This window comes from Rhipicephalus sanguineus, chromosome 7 (genome assembly GCF_013339695.2).
Source record: "Rhipicephalus sanguineus isolate Rsan-2018 chromosome 7, BIME_Rsan_1.4, whole genome shotgun sequence".
NCBI classification, from domain to species: domain Eukaryota; kingdom Metazoa; phylum Arthropoda; class Arachnida; order Ixodida; family Ixodidae; genus Rhipicephalus; species Rhipicephalus sanguineus.
Genome location: NC_051182.1, coordinates 111,539,475 through 111,556,623, shown reverse-complemented (window position 1 = coordinate 111,556,623; position 17,149 = coordinate 111,539,475). Strand labels below are relative to the sequence as shown.

Sequence of the window (17,149 nt, the reverse complement as noted above, 5' to 3'; positions counted from 1 at the left end):
CTCCCTTGACCACCGACGTTGGAGCGGCAAACCTTTTATGGTTTCCATCCAGGCTTTCTCCCTTTCACTTCTTCTCTCTCTCTCTTGCTACCCGGGTAACTGTTCAAAACATTGGTCTGTACGAGGCGTCCCTTTAGCGACCGATCTAGACGTCCCGCTTTTCTATAGGACATAAATGTCAATCATTTTTAAGGGACTTCTACGAAGAAACTTCATAGGCGACTGGTTAATCTTTCATGCTCTTTCAGTCACACACGTTGTAAAAGCAAAGCCAAGCGAATGGAACGTGCTGGGGAATCTACAACACAGAGAGAGAACGGTGAGGTGAAAGGCAGGGAGGTTAACCAGAAGAAAGTTATTCAGTTTGCTACCCTGCACTGGAAGGGGTAAAGGGGGATAGAAAGGTAAGGAAGGAAAATAAAAAAGAAAAATGGTTTTAAAAAAAATCCACAACAGCAAAATCAACAAATTCCGCCTGTCGATTCAAGCATTGTTTTATTTGTATTCGAAAGAAATGAGTGTAAGAGTGACCTGCAGAGTAAGTATATTCAAAAGAATGCATTTGTAGTGTAAGGAGTGGGGGTTCGGCGGGTCTCGTTACGGTAGCTGGCTCCCGCCGTCCATCCCCATAGCCGATGATTTCCAGTGAGGAGGCGCGTTCTTTCAAGAAGGAACGTGTTTATTTACATGATGAAGTCAGGAGGTGAAAAGAGAGCAGAGAAATAACGTCAAAAGTCTTCGGCTTTTATAGCCCCGAGACCGTCACTGCAGAAGCACAGGCAAACCGGTGTCAGCGTCTCCCGCCAATCCGGTGACCTGTCGTCCTGGCGTCCGGCCTCCCGAAAGGAGGCAAAGAGTCACACAATACACTCGCCACGCCCCGAAGACTCGTAGGTGAGAAGGTCGGCGAGGAGTTTCAGTCCAAAGGGGAAAGGGCCGATGACCTCCGCTTCCACTGCCAGTAATACTTGGAAGAAGCGTTGAATGATGGCTGCCACGGGTGAAGGCCCCACCTGGGTTGATGGGAGCGTCTTCAACGGCGCAGTCCCACGCTGACCAAAACGCACGATAAAGCAGGTGTGTCGAATTCCGGAAAACACGCAGACCGCTCCCTCTGGCGCAGGTTAATTTTCCCTGCTGCGGTAGGGTAGAAGGCAGATGTGGCTGGGTGAGAAACTCTCCCGTGGTGCTATCTCACGCAGAGAACAACAAGCCAAAAAGGGGTCTCCGAATTCCGACGTCCTTTTTCTGGGAAATCCGTCCACGGCGACCTGCTCGCTCGCTCGGCATAGGCTCCTCCAGGAAGAATTGGCATTCCTGCCTCCGTCTAAGCGCCGATACGGGGGGAGAAGACAGCATTCCGGTAGACAGCTGTACGCTCAATAGCGTCGGCCTCGATGAATTTTTAGGCCAAACGTAACAGCTCCTCCGCCGCCCGGAAAATCTCGGCTGGCCAGCGCTCACAACCGCTGGGCACGAAGAGAATGGTTGGTGACGAGGCCGACGTCCTGACTTGGTACCGCAACTGCGAACTCGCAACAAACTCCCAAACCACCTCACAATGATCGACAGCAGCAAAGTGAATCATACAACACAATGCCATGCCGTGATCAAGCGCCTTGGACTCGCTAAAAACTCTCCAGGCTTCTCAAAACACACAAAGAAATGAAAAACCCGCTACTCTAAAATTTTGGCAGAATTTCGTGCCGCCAAAGCTACAACACTCATGGATGAGGAGATGCCTACAAGATGGATCATTTTGGCCGTCCAAGCAAAACAACACCAAAAGCAGATATAATCTGGCTCTAGATCCCTGAAACAACCAATTTTAAAACAAGTCTGCTCCTACCATCCGCACTGCTATGTAGCGTTACCTTCTCATATCTAACTACACGAAAAACAACAAACAACACAGCTTTCACACGAAGGCTGCCTAAAACCTACAGAAGATATCTGTGCGTATTCTCTACGCTCACTCAAAACAAACTCAAAACGTAGCCGCAATTACCTACTTGAGACACACCCTGACGCACTAACAAATATTTTCACAACAGATTCAGCTGCGTCATACAACTGTCCGAAATGTGTCCCTAACCTTAATGTTCGGTAAAGCGTAACGCTCAGCTTACGTGATCACACGACCAGTAAGTCATCAATAAAAATAAACAAAACAGATGGAATAAATATCGCGTACTAACAGGGTCGTGTGGTCAATGCTACCCGTCCCTGAGAGCCGCTCTGATAAAGAACGCACTGCGCTCTGCTGTGCTCCTTAGCTCTACACTGCTCGCATTCATAGAGCGCTGAAACATTAAACCACACAATTAGCCATACGCCACATTCCTAGTAACTAAACGTCTCTTAACGCGCGACAGAACCTAAATGTTCACGAAAAACAACACGCAAAGAAAATAGCTCTTGATGCCGTACACCTCGGGAGCACCTGACGTAATCTGCGTTAGATTCGTGCTGAATATCCGGCCCCACATGCTTGTTAATCCTGACAGTGGTCCACTAAAATAGCCGCATTCAGCGCCAAACCTGAGCATTTCAAAAACCGCTTTGGTTTTACTCTAAGACCTTCCTCAAAATTGCTCATTTTCTCCCTTAAAATGGGTGACAGTGTACTACTTCGCGCTATACATAAAAAACATAAACAAGTGAAATTCGGTTCCGCTCGACAAACGCTACCACTGCTTCACAATTAGCGGTCGTATACCAATTTGCACTCATGACTACCGCGACTTCATCTTACGCGGTCGGCTCACTTCCGCGCGGGTCACAGCTTCCGCACAAGTTACATAATATTGCGCCCACAACTATTTCGCACAAAGCTTATAGGCTCAATAAAAGAAACGCATACATCGCTTAAAAATACCAAAAAGTAAGAAACTGCTTAGCTAAACAAACTAGCCGCGGAGATAACAAAAGAACACTACATCAAACTAAAATAACCTTACAAAAAAAGTTCTTTTGACAAACTCACGTTCTCCGACAAGCTTACAGCTTTCTTCCTCTCTTTAGTCGTACTCGTGGCGGTCGCGGTCTTGGCGGCATTTCATTTCGCCAGAGACTACAATGAGCGCGCGCCATTAGTTGTACTTCTCCGTCACGCCTCATTCGGGAATTCCGACGGTTTCCTTCACAAAGGTGAAGGGGATGCCAGAGACGCGGGAGAAAGAGTGGCAATCCTCTCTTTTTGTTTGCTCTCGCTCGGCGCTCTACTCCTCCTACCTTGCTAGGAATACCTCGACATGGTTGTCCCCGCAAACTTGTACCTGTCGAAGGCACCCTCCGTCGTGGGGATGCGCATTGTTCTCCCCCGCCTCCCCTCTTTCGCCGCTTGCACCTTGCTGCGCGCCCCGAAGGACGTTTCCCTGAACTGCCCGATGACCTGTCCTTTTTCTTTCTGCGCTGCGGCGGTCGCCTGCACCCAACTGTACGCCTCAAAGGACGTTTTCTCAAACTGCCCGCTCGCCTGTCCTGTGTTTCGCTCTGCCGTGTGCCACCTGTCTCAACATTTCGCGGCGCCGCACGAGTCCGCTTTTTTCTTTTGCGGCGACGTTTGCGAACATTTCCTCGATTACGGTGGACTTCACTCTGGGTTGCGACATCGGCATTTTCACAGCTCATGGGTGCTTGTGCGACACTCTCTCTCTTGCTTAAGTCATTCGACTTCTCCGCTCTGTTGCACTGTCGGGCCAATTGATCTGTGCTGTCATTTGCAAAAACTACAGCTGGGCCCTTCTCGACAGTATGGCTCTCTACCCTCTCACACTCTGGGGTAATTCCTCCGCTATCAAAAGGAACTTTTTTAGAGAGGCCCTCTCCGATAGTACTGTCTTTCTGGAGCGTCGCGTCACCGCTACGTTTAGGACTAGCGTTGTCCTCTTCTCCCTCGACTTCCGGAAGGCCATTCACGTGTTGGGGTGCGAAGGAAGTCTCCAACTCCTCGATGACCCTATTAGGGCGGTTGGAACCAGCCTCGGTCCCACACGGAGTGCCTTTCGGAATCCTTTCAGACTCGATACCAGCCGCGGTCTCGTCTTCTATTTGCTCGGCCTTCGCACAATCAGAGAAACGCGTACATTTATCAGGCGCGATTTCACTATCCGCGACCTGTCTCTCGGTTTTCTCCGCAGAAGGCTCCGTGCGCATGTCGCACTCGTAGAGGTACCTTTCCCTGGTGGTATCTCACAAGGAGCGGCTTTCTCTGTGGCTTTAAAGTGCACCGCACTCGCCATTTCTTCGCACCTTTCGTGCCCCACCTCTGCGGACGTCTGACTTCGCCGCATTGCCTCAACTTTACGCTCCAACCTTTCAATCTCTTCGTCTAAGGCTCGCTCGCGTTCATCTCTTTCTTTCTTTTCTCGCTCTTCAAACCTTTTGAAAGCTACTAACGCGTCGTTAATGTCCTCCTCACTGGATTCCCTAATAATCATCTTCCACATATTTGTCCTTGCCATTTTATTATCTACCCTGATGCCGAGATGCTCGCACACAAACAAGAGCTCATCTCTCAGCATCGTCCTCAAATCCATGACTGCCGCTTTGCTTTGGTCCTGCTCACACATAATTAGGTGATCCCTCAAACTCACTTGTTACGCATAACTAGGTGATCTACCTAACCCACAAAAATACAATCCAGCTTCTACACTACTTAAGTGTAAACGCAAAATGAAGCCTGGAAAGTCATAGCAAAGACCAAGCACTCACCACAAACGCAGCACCATGTCGCAAGGTCCATCTCACTGCTGCCAACCAGTTGTAAGGAGTGGGGGTTCGGCGGGTCTCGTTACGGTAGCTGGCTCCCGCTGTCCGTCCCCATAGCCGATGATTTCCAGTGAGGAGGCGCGTTCTTTCAAGAAGGAACGTGTTTATTTACATGATGAAGTCAGGAGGTGAAAAGAGAGCAGAGAAATAACGTCAAAAGTCTTCGGCTTTTATAGCCCCGAGACCGTCACTGCAGAAGCACAGGCAAACCGGTGTCAGCGTCTCCCGCCAATCCGGTGACCTGTCGTCCTGGCGTCCGGCCTCCCGAAAGGAGGCAAAGAGTCACACAATACACTCGCCACGCCCCGAAGACTCGTAGGTGAGAAGGTCGGCGAGGAGTTTCAGTCCAAAGGGGAAAGGGCCGATGACCTCCGCTTCCACTGCCAGTAATACTTGGAAGAAGCGTTGAATGATGGCTGCCACGGGTGAAGGCCCCACCTGGGTTGATGGGAGCGTCTTCAACGGCGCAGTCCCACGCTGACCAAAACGCACGATAAAGCAGGTGTGTCGAATTCCGGAAAACACGCAGACCGCTCCCTCTGGCGCAGGTTAATTTTCCCTGCTGCGGTAGGGTAGAAGGCAGATGTGGCTGGGTGAGAAACTCTCCCGTGGTGCTATCTCACGCAGAGAACAACAAGCCAAAAAGGGGTCTCCGAATTCCGACGTCCTTTTTCTGGGAAATCCGTCCACGGCGACCTGCTCGCTCGCTCGGCATAGGCTCCTCCAGGAAGAATTGGCATTCCTGCCTCCGTCTAAGCGCCGATACGGGGGGAGAAGACAGCATTCCGGTAGACAGCTGTACGCTCAATAGCGTCGGCCTCGATGAATTTTTAGGCCAAACGTAACAGTAGGTAATACGAGTGTCCTTCTTGGGTTATAGTTTCGCTAGCATTTCCGGAAAAGTACGTTCGTGAAAAATTCATAACACTTTCAACTCTGCTCATTGCGAAGAGAAAGTTTAACATTTTCTTGTAGTTTACAAGGCACAATGCTAACTTTCTGGTTCAAACGGGTCGGTCGAGCTCGTAGAACTTCTAGGAGGAATAAAACATGAGTTGTTGGCAAACTACGCTTTTCAGCCAATGACGTCAGGATGATGCGTCGCGATGCTCGTTATCAGTTTCATTTACTAGCAGCTCCTTCTCACTGCTTGTTTGCGGCCCTCTTCTTAGATACGCATACATTGCAACGATAATTATTGTACGCAACAAAGAAGCCCCAAGGCCCACGTAGAGAAACACGTTCGGGTCTTTATCCAGAAACTGGCCGACAATTACCGGTACCGTCATCGATCCGATCGCTGTCGCAATAATCGACAGGGACATCATTTTATTGCTTATACTGATGTAACTGGCCGCCCAGGACACTAGACCCGCGTATATCGGGCCCTGACCTATCCCCGTGAGCGCCGCGCCGGCCCAGAATACCGCTGCGCTCCTTGAACCGAACACGGCGAGCACGGCTGCTGTAGGGAGGAGAATGACGTGTGCGAGCACCAAGATCCAAAAGACGGGCACTTTGATAGTCACCAGGGCGGCACATAGACGACTCGCCGCCACGCACAGGAAAAACGTGGACTCTACGCCAGAAGCGGTGGACTTCGAGAAGCGCAGGTCACTCTTGACAGCGAACGACGCCAGCATCTCAGACGTGGTGTTCCCGTGCGCAGCATTAAAGGTCGAATAAATACACATGAACGCTAGGACAGTCCGGGTGTACCGGACGGGAACACTTGGTCTGTTGTCGGCCAAGGACGTATCGTTCGTGGCGGGTACCGCGCCCGCTTTGAAGTCCCTGTTGTCCACGAAGTACAGAAGTACCAGTGAGATGGTCACGGCTAAGTAAAGTCCACCGGCAATCCCGAAGGCGCAGTAGACGTGGCTTGTGCCCATGTCCTTTCCCGCTGTGGCGGGATGCAACATTTCCATTAGGTCGACGGGATAGAGACTCGTGTGTATATGACTCTGGTCTGCCGTCTCGGTGACATTTAGTGCCGTAGAGTTCTCACCGGTACCTGCGGACAGGAACGGTCGGGCAACGAATGGGCCCAGGATGCCGCCGATGCCAAAAGCCAAGTGGAAGACCTGCAGCGGTGGGCTGGTGTTCGCTGGCCACATCCTGATGATCCACACGGACGCACCTGGACCCAAATAAAATGCAACATGGCATATTGCAGGTGCGTCGGTCTGTGTTCACAAAGAAACGATCATACGTCATCACGCGTATCATTATACATTTAAGGCGAAGCATACTTGGTGGACTAAAGGCCCTTTCAGAGCATCGTATCCCCAGCCTCCTACCTCGTGATGCTGTCGTTTTCCTTTTATAAGTTGTCTTATTTATTTGGCATGCACCAGAATGCGCATCGCATGACATGTATGTAGTACGTCCGACAGGAAAAGTTTACGGGACGTGGGCTCCACTGCAAATGGGAATGCCCCGCTAGTGAATGATGCTTTTTATCTAGTGGGTAACTGTACAACTCGCAATAACTAATACAGGCTGGAACAATTGATTGGAGGCTTTGTTCCACTTTGCTGCCACTTTGCTGCCAGAGTGACACGACCCGCCAGGCAATTACTCAGCCTTTGGTCGCCTCCCTCAAGGTGATTTTGAATCAGTTTTGCCTTGGAATAGACCAAACCAAACTAAACCAAAAATACCGGCGCTTGCGTGAGTGTCACTTTGTGTTTGCGAAAGCGTGAAACCCAGGATATAAAGAAAGTAAGGAAAACGATTCCCTGGTCATGGCTTTCGCCTTTGGGTCGTCATAAAGGAATGTTCAAGGGACCCTGTAACATTCTGGCAGTTGTCAGCTCCTAAGCTCAGGTGCTCTGCTGTGCCTGCTCACCTGTGATGAATGAAGCAATGCCGAGTCCACACAAGAATATGGCGATGTGGGCCAACGCCAGGTAACCACCGAGCGGAGTCAGGACTACAGCGGCACAGGTCACCGCCATGGCCAGTATTGTTATCAATTGTGTGTTGTAAGTGTCGAACAGTTTACCTCCTGTAAACGAGTAGGACAAAATGAAGGTGCGCACAACAATGCACTTAGTGACAACACATGAATTCATTCCAGCCTTCGTTCAGAATATCGCAGTACACATGGGCTGTACGCGTCCGCAATACAGTACATTGATACGACGAAAGAGTACAATCTTTATACAAGTTCCCCTGACCTCTGACGTCACGTAGTTGAGCCTACGTCATTGGCTGGCGCATGTATACAAGTTCTATAGCCGCCGTGGTAGCTTAGGTGCTAAAGTGCTATGACTTTGGGTGCGGCTTCAATGCCCCGTCCATGAGGGCCTCATTTCGATGGGGGCAATCGCATAGCTCGCAGAAGCAGCCAGTTTGGTGGAACGATGAATGTTGGTGGAACAATGAGATATTCTACGAGGAAATAACTTCTATTCGACAGGGGCAACTCTCTTTTTTAGACTTCCCTGTTGAAACTATAATTGATCTTATTTAAGCTAATACCATTAATTTACACCTCTGACTCCACTTTGCTAGTCACACAACTGCAACTTCTGGCTCCGTCTTTTATTTCTTTTCTATTTACACGCACACTGTAGTCTCTTGTATTCGAGCTACCCGACTTCCAAGCTTGTCCCCTGGATTGGCTGTAAGTGTAAACCTCATCAAAAGTGAACACAATGCACTACACTATGACTCCGATTTTGATAACTTACCAAGAAGCGAGCCCAAGAGGTGGCCTACGCCACGGGTTGTGAGGAGATAGGATATGCTGGCGAGGCGTGATCCATATAACTCGGCCAGATCCAGCAACGCCACTCCAGTTATGGAGACGATCAAACCCTTTGTGAAAAGAAGTGAAAGCAATGAGTTGTGGTAGTCGAATGGCGTGGTCAATCCGCATACTATTTATCTTCCACAATTCCACGGTATCCAGTTCAGTACATTGGTTTTACGATACGTAGGTAGGTAGTAAACGTTATTGGGGTCCAGAAGAATGTCCACTCCCTTTTTTATAGGAATAAGATTGTAGACCATACCCCCGTTGGGAGGGGAACGCCAAACCTCACTGCCGCAACGTGGGCCTTAATTGGACAGTCTGGAGTTAATCTATCCAGTCGTGGCAGACTTCTCAAAAAATTATTTCGGATGCAATTACGTAAAGTAATTTTCCAAGATATAAGTCGGACGCATACGGAGCTGGAGGGAAGCGGGTGAAGCACATTATGGTAAAAGACTTAAGGTACATTCACACCGAAGGCGGGGCGGCAAAGCGGCCAAGCGGGCTTTTCAAGGCGGCGAGGCGGCGAGCGCGCGTACCTGTTCAGACCGCATGGCTTTCTTGGCTGCCCGCGCGGCCGAGGAGGCGGGGCCTCTCGCGCTTTAGCGCACGTGTCGCTATCACGTGGCACGGCTTCTTCCAAAGAGACACCCGCACCACCGCCGCGCCACCGCCGCAGCGCGTTCTGATTGGTTGCGGCAAAGCGGCGAGTAGAGGCGAGCGGCAAAAAATTGGTCCGAGAGCGATCGGACCTGCCGCCTCGTTTTCCGCCCCGCTTTCGCCGCCCGGAGAGGAGGTTTTCCCGCTTTCCGCCTCACCGCTTTGCCGCTTTGGCCGCCCCGCCTTCGGTGTGAATGAGCCTTTAAGTTTGGGCGAGTTACTGCTTAGGTTTCAGACGCTGTGCGAAGGGGTGGTCTATCAGATACCCATAAGCTGTAGGAAGTTCTACACTGGACAAATGGGCCGTTCCATTAACGACAGACTGAGGGAGCACGCTTATAGCATATATGCTATAAGCGTGCTCCCTCAGTATAGGTAAAAGTGATAAGGCGCATCTTCTCGCGCATTGTAACGCCAGCTGTTGTGTGCCAAGCTTTGAGCAAGAGTTGATCCTCGGCAGAAGTAAAAAACAAACTGCCGCAAAGTTGTTGGAAGCCTTTTATATCAGAAAGAAAGGGTCTGATTGCGTCAGTGACCCCCCTATAGCGCTGTATTCGTCAGAAATGTGCTTTCCTAATAACATGTTACCTTGACCATGTCGCTCCACGCCATACCTTGGCTATTCAGGCATGCGCGGAAGCTGTCTTGTTTTAGATGCGAAGTATCTTAAGGCGGAGCTCAATCCGGTGGTGGTGGTGGTGTGCGGCATGACCGTCCTTACTGCGCATGCGCATACCCTCTCCACACACCTCTCCACTCCCCCTCTCCCCTTCCCCTCTCTACATACACTCTCCCCTCCCCCTCTCCACTTCCCCTCTCCACTCTTCCTCTGAAACGCGGGCTAGACATGCCGAAATTCTCTCCTGCGCAACGCCGCGATGAGCTCGAGCGCATGCGCGTGCCCTCCCCTTCTCTCTCCTCTCCTACGCTGCCCCCCTCTCGCCCGCCTGTCGACCGCGTTCCCCGCTTGCCCTGTGAGAATTAACGGCCAGGCTAGATGGAAGATACGACGCGCGTAGCGTCCCTCTTCGCGTTCCACGACGCCAGGTCGGTAGCATGCCCAATGAACGCCAACGGAACGCGATCGTGCAAGTGCTCCGGCTTCGCATCGCCTCATGGTCCCCTTTAGCGGGAGATGGTGTAATTTTTCTTTACTTTTCTGGGAATGTCATTAAATAGTTGGTACTTAGCGCTTCACTTTCTTCTCTTTTCAATCCCCCTTTTGATGAAATCCACTTTGCGCCGCAGCCAAACACACGTAAGAACATTATAGATGTCAGCTTTTGTGAAACTTTACACTAGTTTGGTCGACATCAAGACGTCGTCACATACGACAAAAAGCGCGCGTAAATTGGTTTCAAATACGACGATTTGGCAGGAAGTGATGCAAGATGCAGCTTCAACGTAAAAGTTGCCGCCCTCTCCTGCTGTGAATGTTTTTTTAAAGAACTGGGCAATTCTCTGCCCTTACATGAAGACGCCGCTGGCAGAATCTAACCGGGATATTAAAACAGTAGGTTTCTCATGCTGTATGCATAGGTTGGCGAAAAAAGTGGGGCTCACTCAGACTCACTCAAGAAAAATATTTTGTGCTCACTCGGACTCAGCACCAATTTTTTTCTTTTTCTACCAGGTTCACTCGGACTCAGACTAGGTAAATTTTTTGTCATCCGGACTCACTCGGACTCAAGCTCACCTCGAATATTACCCACTCAGACTCACGGCTTGATCTGTGTGTGAGTGAGTCGAGTGACGAGTGTAAATGAGCTCTTTTGATCATGGTGCGCTGGAGACGCTGGAATTCTCACTGGCGTGCGCTGGCACATACTGGAGCCTGCACTGTTCTGCCAGTGCCGCGCGCTGCTTTCAGTATCGTGCGCGGCAGAATGCTTTGGTATCGTTGAATATCGAATGTCTGATTCGATGGTACCGATAGATGCTATCCTAATGGGTCTCAAACATGTGTCACAAATTCTAGCTTGGCAGAGGAAAGACGAGGAGATGCGCACTATTTTCATGATATACGTGATATAATATACATATATATGTGAAATCACGGTCACTTTTAATGTTTCCCTGTCGAATGTGAAGAAAAATATGTTAACCCAAAGCAGCCAACACTGATCATTTTGCTTTCTGCCACGCTTTTTCTTATTCATGCAGTGCCAATAACGTCGTTAATTTTTGCGGAGCACGTAGTAGCAATGAATACACAATTTGTGCATGCCGATCATATATATCAGTTTTGCATCCGTGATGTGTTGCGGTTATGACTTCATATTGTAATGTTTCTAAGTCTGGAGGCGTTGGTCTGAACATACAGAGCAAATCGTTACATCGCCATGCGGTTGGCAAGAAGTAAATGAGCTCTCGCTTCGCGGCCCCTCCTAACGGAGGCCAGAAAAACAGCCGTCGTTCGATATCGCCGCACCAGAAACGCATCTCAGGCAATTCTTGCACTTCCACTTACTTCAGCTATACGTTAGGTATCAGTTAAAAAGGTTTCGAGGCTAAAATGCAGAAACTTCAACCATCGCAACTCATCTGCGCCGAGATCGGTCCTACCCAGTGCGGCTCCCAGCGAGCGTTAGGCCTAGCGTACCGGCCGAGTCCGTCTGCATGCCACCGGCGCTTCTTGGTTTAAGTACACGCAATTCCAACGTGTAAGATTTACTGTAAAGTATAGTCTGGACATTCGTTAACCTAAATTAACCATTTTTTTGTGTACGGTGTTCCCACAAGGAGCGATGACCATCGATGCGACGCGCTTTCAGCAACGAACGTAGGCTCACCGAAGGCAGCCGGCCGCACTCGCTGGTACTTCTCTGACTCATACGTCAGAACACATACCTGTCAACTGGTACGCGTTAGTGAACTAACACACCGGCATCTTTTTTCAACTAAATGTATTTGTTTTTGCTGAGCGGTTTTATAGTTGTAGGTATCGCTAGAACTGCAAGTCAGAATACACCACGCCCGCCTCGCAGTAATATCGTCGCTCGCGCGACAAAACTACTCAGTATGAATTCATGTAGGCGCGTGTTTATCGAACGAGTCATCATAAAGCTTCTGTACACGTTCATCTTTAGCAAGGGCGAGGAACGGCTATTAAAAATCGGCAGTAACAGCCGTCAAACTGTACCCGGCTCCTCGATCCATTTGATAATTTTCGGAGTTAAAACGGGAATTCTTAAAGAAACCTAGCGCTCTTCCCATTTTGGGCATTTCATTCCTAGCCGGCCAACCTCTGTTTGTGTCTAATACAGAAGCAAGCGTGATCCGGAAAGGAAGACGATACACTTTAACGCCAATATCTCACGTAATCGGTGCTCTACAATGCGCATTTTTATCTCGTGCCTTCAAATATGAGTTATCAGTGGTTGCACTCCAGCACGGTCAATTTTATTGAAAGACTTCACTCACACGAGATATCTTTTATCAAGAACTTCCCGTGAAAGAGATTGCGGGGTTAGGTCAAGGAACCGTCCCCTTTCTTCCTGATCTGTAACCCACTCCTCTGATGAATAACTACAGAGCTGGCATATGAACGCTAGTGCGTTGAAATATGTGTGAGTAGACGTGAAAATAGACGGGAGCCGTCATAAGTCTGATAGTAATGCTGAAGATGAGTAGATAGCGCAATACGTCAGCAAAAGAAGTGGAGCTCACTCACACTCCTTCAAGAAATACATTTTGCGCTTAGGACTCACTCGAACTCAGATTCACCAAAATTTTCTTTAACCGGACTCATCAGACTCACTATAGGTATATGTTTTCTCAACGGGCTCACTGGGACTCAGATTCACCAAAATATTACTCACCCGGACTCACTCTACTGTAGACTCAGACTCACGGCTTGATATGAGTCTGAGAGAGTCTGAGCGAGTCGACTCACGAATGAGTTTGCTGACCTATGGTTATATGAAATTATATTCAGTAATACGGCCGAACTAGAACAATTATGACGTTTATCGGTTTTTGGGTCTGAGGATGTTGTACATGGCTGGAAAGGGTTATTCTGGTCTGCGCAGCAAACGCTTACGTGGTTAAATTGTGCACCGTGCATCATTTCCACAAGGTGTACCATAACTTACAAGTTGGCTCTTTCTCGTTTCCGTTATCAGATCAAAAGTATAACCTTGCGTGATGTCATACTGATTGATGGTCGTCCATAATTCAGCGGGCCGCGTCTTAATAACACTACGGAGGTTATGAAACATAGCCATCAACATGGTAATCATGATTAAAATACCTGTGACAGCTGCTATCGAAAAAAAAAAAAGTCCGCCATTCTGGCCATGCCTATCTTTCATACACAAACATTTAATAGTACATGATATGAGAAAGATTCCTCTTACCATTGCCAAATTGCCGAGACTCAAGTTGCTCGTCCTTCCCAAGTTGAGCCAGAGTTTCTTGCGGGAAGACATGCTTGTGTAACCGGTTTGTTGCCCGTTGGAGAGACAATGTCGGCATTGAGCACGTCAACGCAACAGCGGGAGTGGTGACGCCATGCCTTTCAATGCATCGTATGTGGGTACGTAATGGCAAGCACTCTCTAATCTTTCTCGTACTAGTATCTATGGATAAGCACGACCCTATATTTCTCTGATTTCATAGTGAGACATGCAATAAGATCGGTGATGGACGGGACAGGCAGCTTAAGCTTCTATGCGGACATGAATGGTCTCTGATGAAGAAACGCGAATTGTTTGCTTTTCGAGGTGGTCTTCTTCTATCTTACAGTTAACTGTGTTTTCTAAGTTTACCGCGTTTGATATATCCTATTATGCGTCTTTCTTTTCTTATACCCACCATTCTAGCTTAGCCACGTTCCAAGCTCGAGGGCATGTGTTGCGTTTTGGGCTACGGCACCCTCATTTGGGTCGTGCCAAATGTAAAGAACACCCGTGTGCTTAGATTTAGGCGCACTTTAAGGAACGTACCCCATGTGATCGAAATTAATTCAGAGCTCTCCACTACGACTTGCCTCATAATCATACCCTGGTTCTGGCGCTTAAAACCCCACCAATTATTGTTATTCTTGCGTGCGAGATCATCTGGGGCGTGCGACGTCTATTTCTACATTTCAAGTGTCAGCCTACACTATCTCCTGGTCATATATCTTCTTTCGCGTCAAGTGTTGAACAAATGTTCTGTCTCGGCCGCTCGACAAAAAGAAAAGTGCGGGCTGTTGCGTCGCGCTGAAATTGAGAGAGTCAAACGTGAGTCAATCGCAGCGCGTCGCGCTGCGACTGACTCTCGAATGGAGGAGCGTTGAGTGAAATTCTAAAGTGAAGGGTTAGACGGATTTTTTACTTATAACCGGGTGACTCAGTGAACTGAGTTTCCAGATCATGCATGACACTGGCACGTGACCTGTCACTGTCGCCCATACAACCACGCTGTAATCACCCAGAAATTTACTTTGAGCTTGCAGATATAGGCACAGACGTACACACGCCCACAAAAGTTTACGAAACGGGGGCTCCACTGAAAATGCTAATTTCTGCTCTGTTAGTGCACGGCGCTTCTTACCTAGCGGGTAGGTGTATAATAAAAAGGTGAAAACTTGAGTTTTTTGGCTTGGCTTCATAGCAGGGAACAGCGCAGATACACGAGGCAAGAGAGACTGACAAGACTTGGCGCTGGCTAACAACATGAGTGTTTATTTCATTGTGCCGACTGTATCTGCAATCCTAATTTTGATCAGACGCGCATCTTGCGCAAATATCGTGATAGCCGCGCCCGGGAAATCTACGAAGCACTCGTAGGAGGAGGATGCAACGTTTATTAATGAGAATAAGAATGAAAAATAAATGAAAATAAAAGGAGGGGAAATTTCAAGGGTGGGTTCCCCATTCCAGGACACCAGTGGCCGCCGCTGCTCGCCCGGCTTGATCCAGGAGACCCCTTTGGGTCTTCAGGTCAGTTCGGGCGAGGACGGCCTCCCAAGGCTCCCCCAGCATCGTGAGTATCAGAGGCGACTGTGCCTCCATAGGTTTGCTCTGGCATTCCCTTGTGACGTGCTGCAGCGTCGGTCGCGACTCGCACCACGGACATTGGTTCGTAATTCATTCCATTGGGCCATCATGTGTAAGCACACCATCGATCGCACTAACCGACAACGAAATTAAGCATCTCCGCACGTGATCATTGCATCGTCATGGACTAGTTGGGACGCATGCGTTGACCTCTTCCCCCCCTCCCTCTTTTGTTTATTTCCGTTTCCCAAGAAGCGTACATATTTGTGCACATACAAAATAAACGCTTATGTTGTTAGCCAGCGCCAAGTCTTCTCAGTCTCTCTTGTCTCGTGCATCTGCGCTGTTCCCTGCTATGTGGGTGTATAAGTCGCAGGCACTACCGCAGGCCGGAACATTCATTTGGAGGCTATGTTCTTACACAAAGCGGGAATATAGTTTTTCGAAAAACTTCGCGTCATGAAAACTTTTAGGGGCGGAGGTACTTTTTATTCTCCTGGATATGTAAAAGTGTAAAAGTACAGCCAATGAGATCTGGTTGGCACAATTATAAGGCGAACGTTTTTTCGACAGTATTTGACATTTCGTTAATACTTCGGGCTTTATTTATTTAATTATTTGAATGTACTGCTAGCCTTTAATTGCTGAACGATTGTTCTTTTTTGCCACCTGTCAGATCTCTTTTTCTTGGTATTTATGAATCAGCATCTTCTGAAACAGCTCGTCTAAAGCAGCAGGTTTTCATCTTGATTTGCCATTAAAGTGCATCTATCTATCTATCTATCTATCTATCTATCTATCTATCTATCTATCTATCTATCTATCTATCTATCTATCTATCTATCTATCTATCTATCTATCTATCTATCTATCTATCTATCTATCTATCTATCTATCTTGTTAAGGTGTTTAATAGACAGAGAGGTACGGGGATCGATACCCCGCACCTCCACCAAATTGTTAAGGTGTTTAATAGACAGCACTCAACGACAATGAGTAATGGCGACAGTCACGGCAAGGCACGAACTCCCTGCGCGAGCGGCGTTCTTTCACAAGCAACCAAAGAGGACGACCCACTAGAAGGCGCTGGAGAGGGCAACCCATTACCATGTCCCAAGGCTTCTCTATCTATCTATCTATCTATCTATCTATCTATCTATCTATCTATCTATCTATCTATCTATCTATCTATCTATCTATCTATCTATCTATCTATCTATCTATCTATCTATCTATCTATCTATCTATGCAAACTAACTGACGAGTTCATATCCACGGTGAGATAAACACTGACTGCTTCAAGCTAGAGCGAGGTTACACCGCCAGGGGGCTGCAAATCAACGCAATACAGGCTCCGTGAACCTGTGATGATTTTATGGTCAACTTCATTATTTAAAACAGGCCCCCGTCCGGGTCTACTGTCGGGGTATTTCGATAATTTACACGAGTGAACGTTGTGGGACCCTGCGGAACGCACCACATTTTCATGAAGCTGAGCTCCTGCACTCATAGCGCGTTGCGTGCAGACGCAGACGCAGGCCTATTTTAATCCATGGCCTCCGTGAAACAGCCAACCATCGCGGAGGCTATGTTCACCCGAGCAGTTCGTCACGGGTTGACTGTAGAGGGCGCAGCAAGGCCTGGGGCTGGTTTATTCCTGCGTGCGGTGTGTCTTCTGAGCGAGTTTCCTTGCGGGCAAAGCAGTTCGACAAGTTCGCGTAGGTCATTGTCGGCGGCCAAGAGGAAACGAGAGGGAGTGGAGGGCGTTTGTTTTTTATCACGCGCTGATTTCTTTCGTCTGTGAGACTCATGACGTCATCAGGCGGAGGAGGGTAACTTTCGCCAGACGGATTGAGTTTCTGTGCTCGCACGCGCGGAGACGGCCGTGGTCTTCTCGCTTAGCGATATGCGCGATATCCCTCTCGCTTCGTGCGCTTGTCGGGACCGGGCGAGTCTCCAACATGTCGCG

The 17,149-nt window shown here is 48.8% G+C and overlaps 1 protein-coding gene across 1 annotated transcript; it reads right to left on the bottom strand.

Annotated features, from left to right (window-relative positions):
• Window positions 1–248: 248 nt before the first annotated feature.
• LOC119398930 (sodium-dependent glucose transporter 1-like) lies at window positions 249–13,672 on the bottom strand. Its single transcript, XM_037665744.2, has 5 exons — window positions 13,555–13,672; window positions 8,472–8,598; window positions 7,625–7,783; window positions 6,167–6,913; window positions 249–298 (listed from the first exon to the last, which is right to left on the bottom strand). The coding sequence occupies exons 1-5, from the start codon at window positions 13,624–13,626 to the stop codon at window positions 249–251; spliced, it is 1,155 nt and encodes a 384-aa protein (XP_037521672.2). The 5' UTR covers window positions 13,627–13,672.
• Between the last annotated feature and the right edge of the window lie 3,477 nt (window positions 13,673–17,149).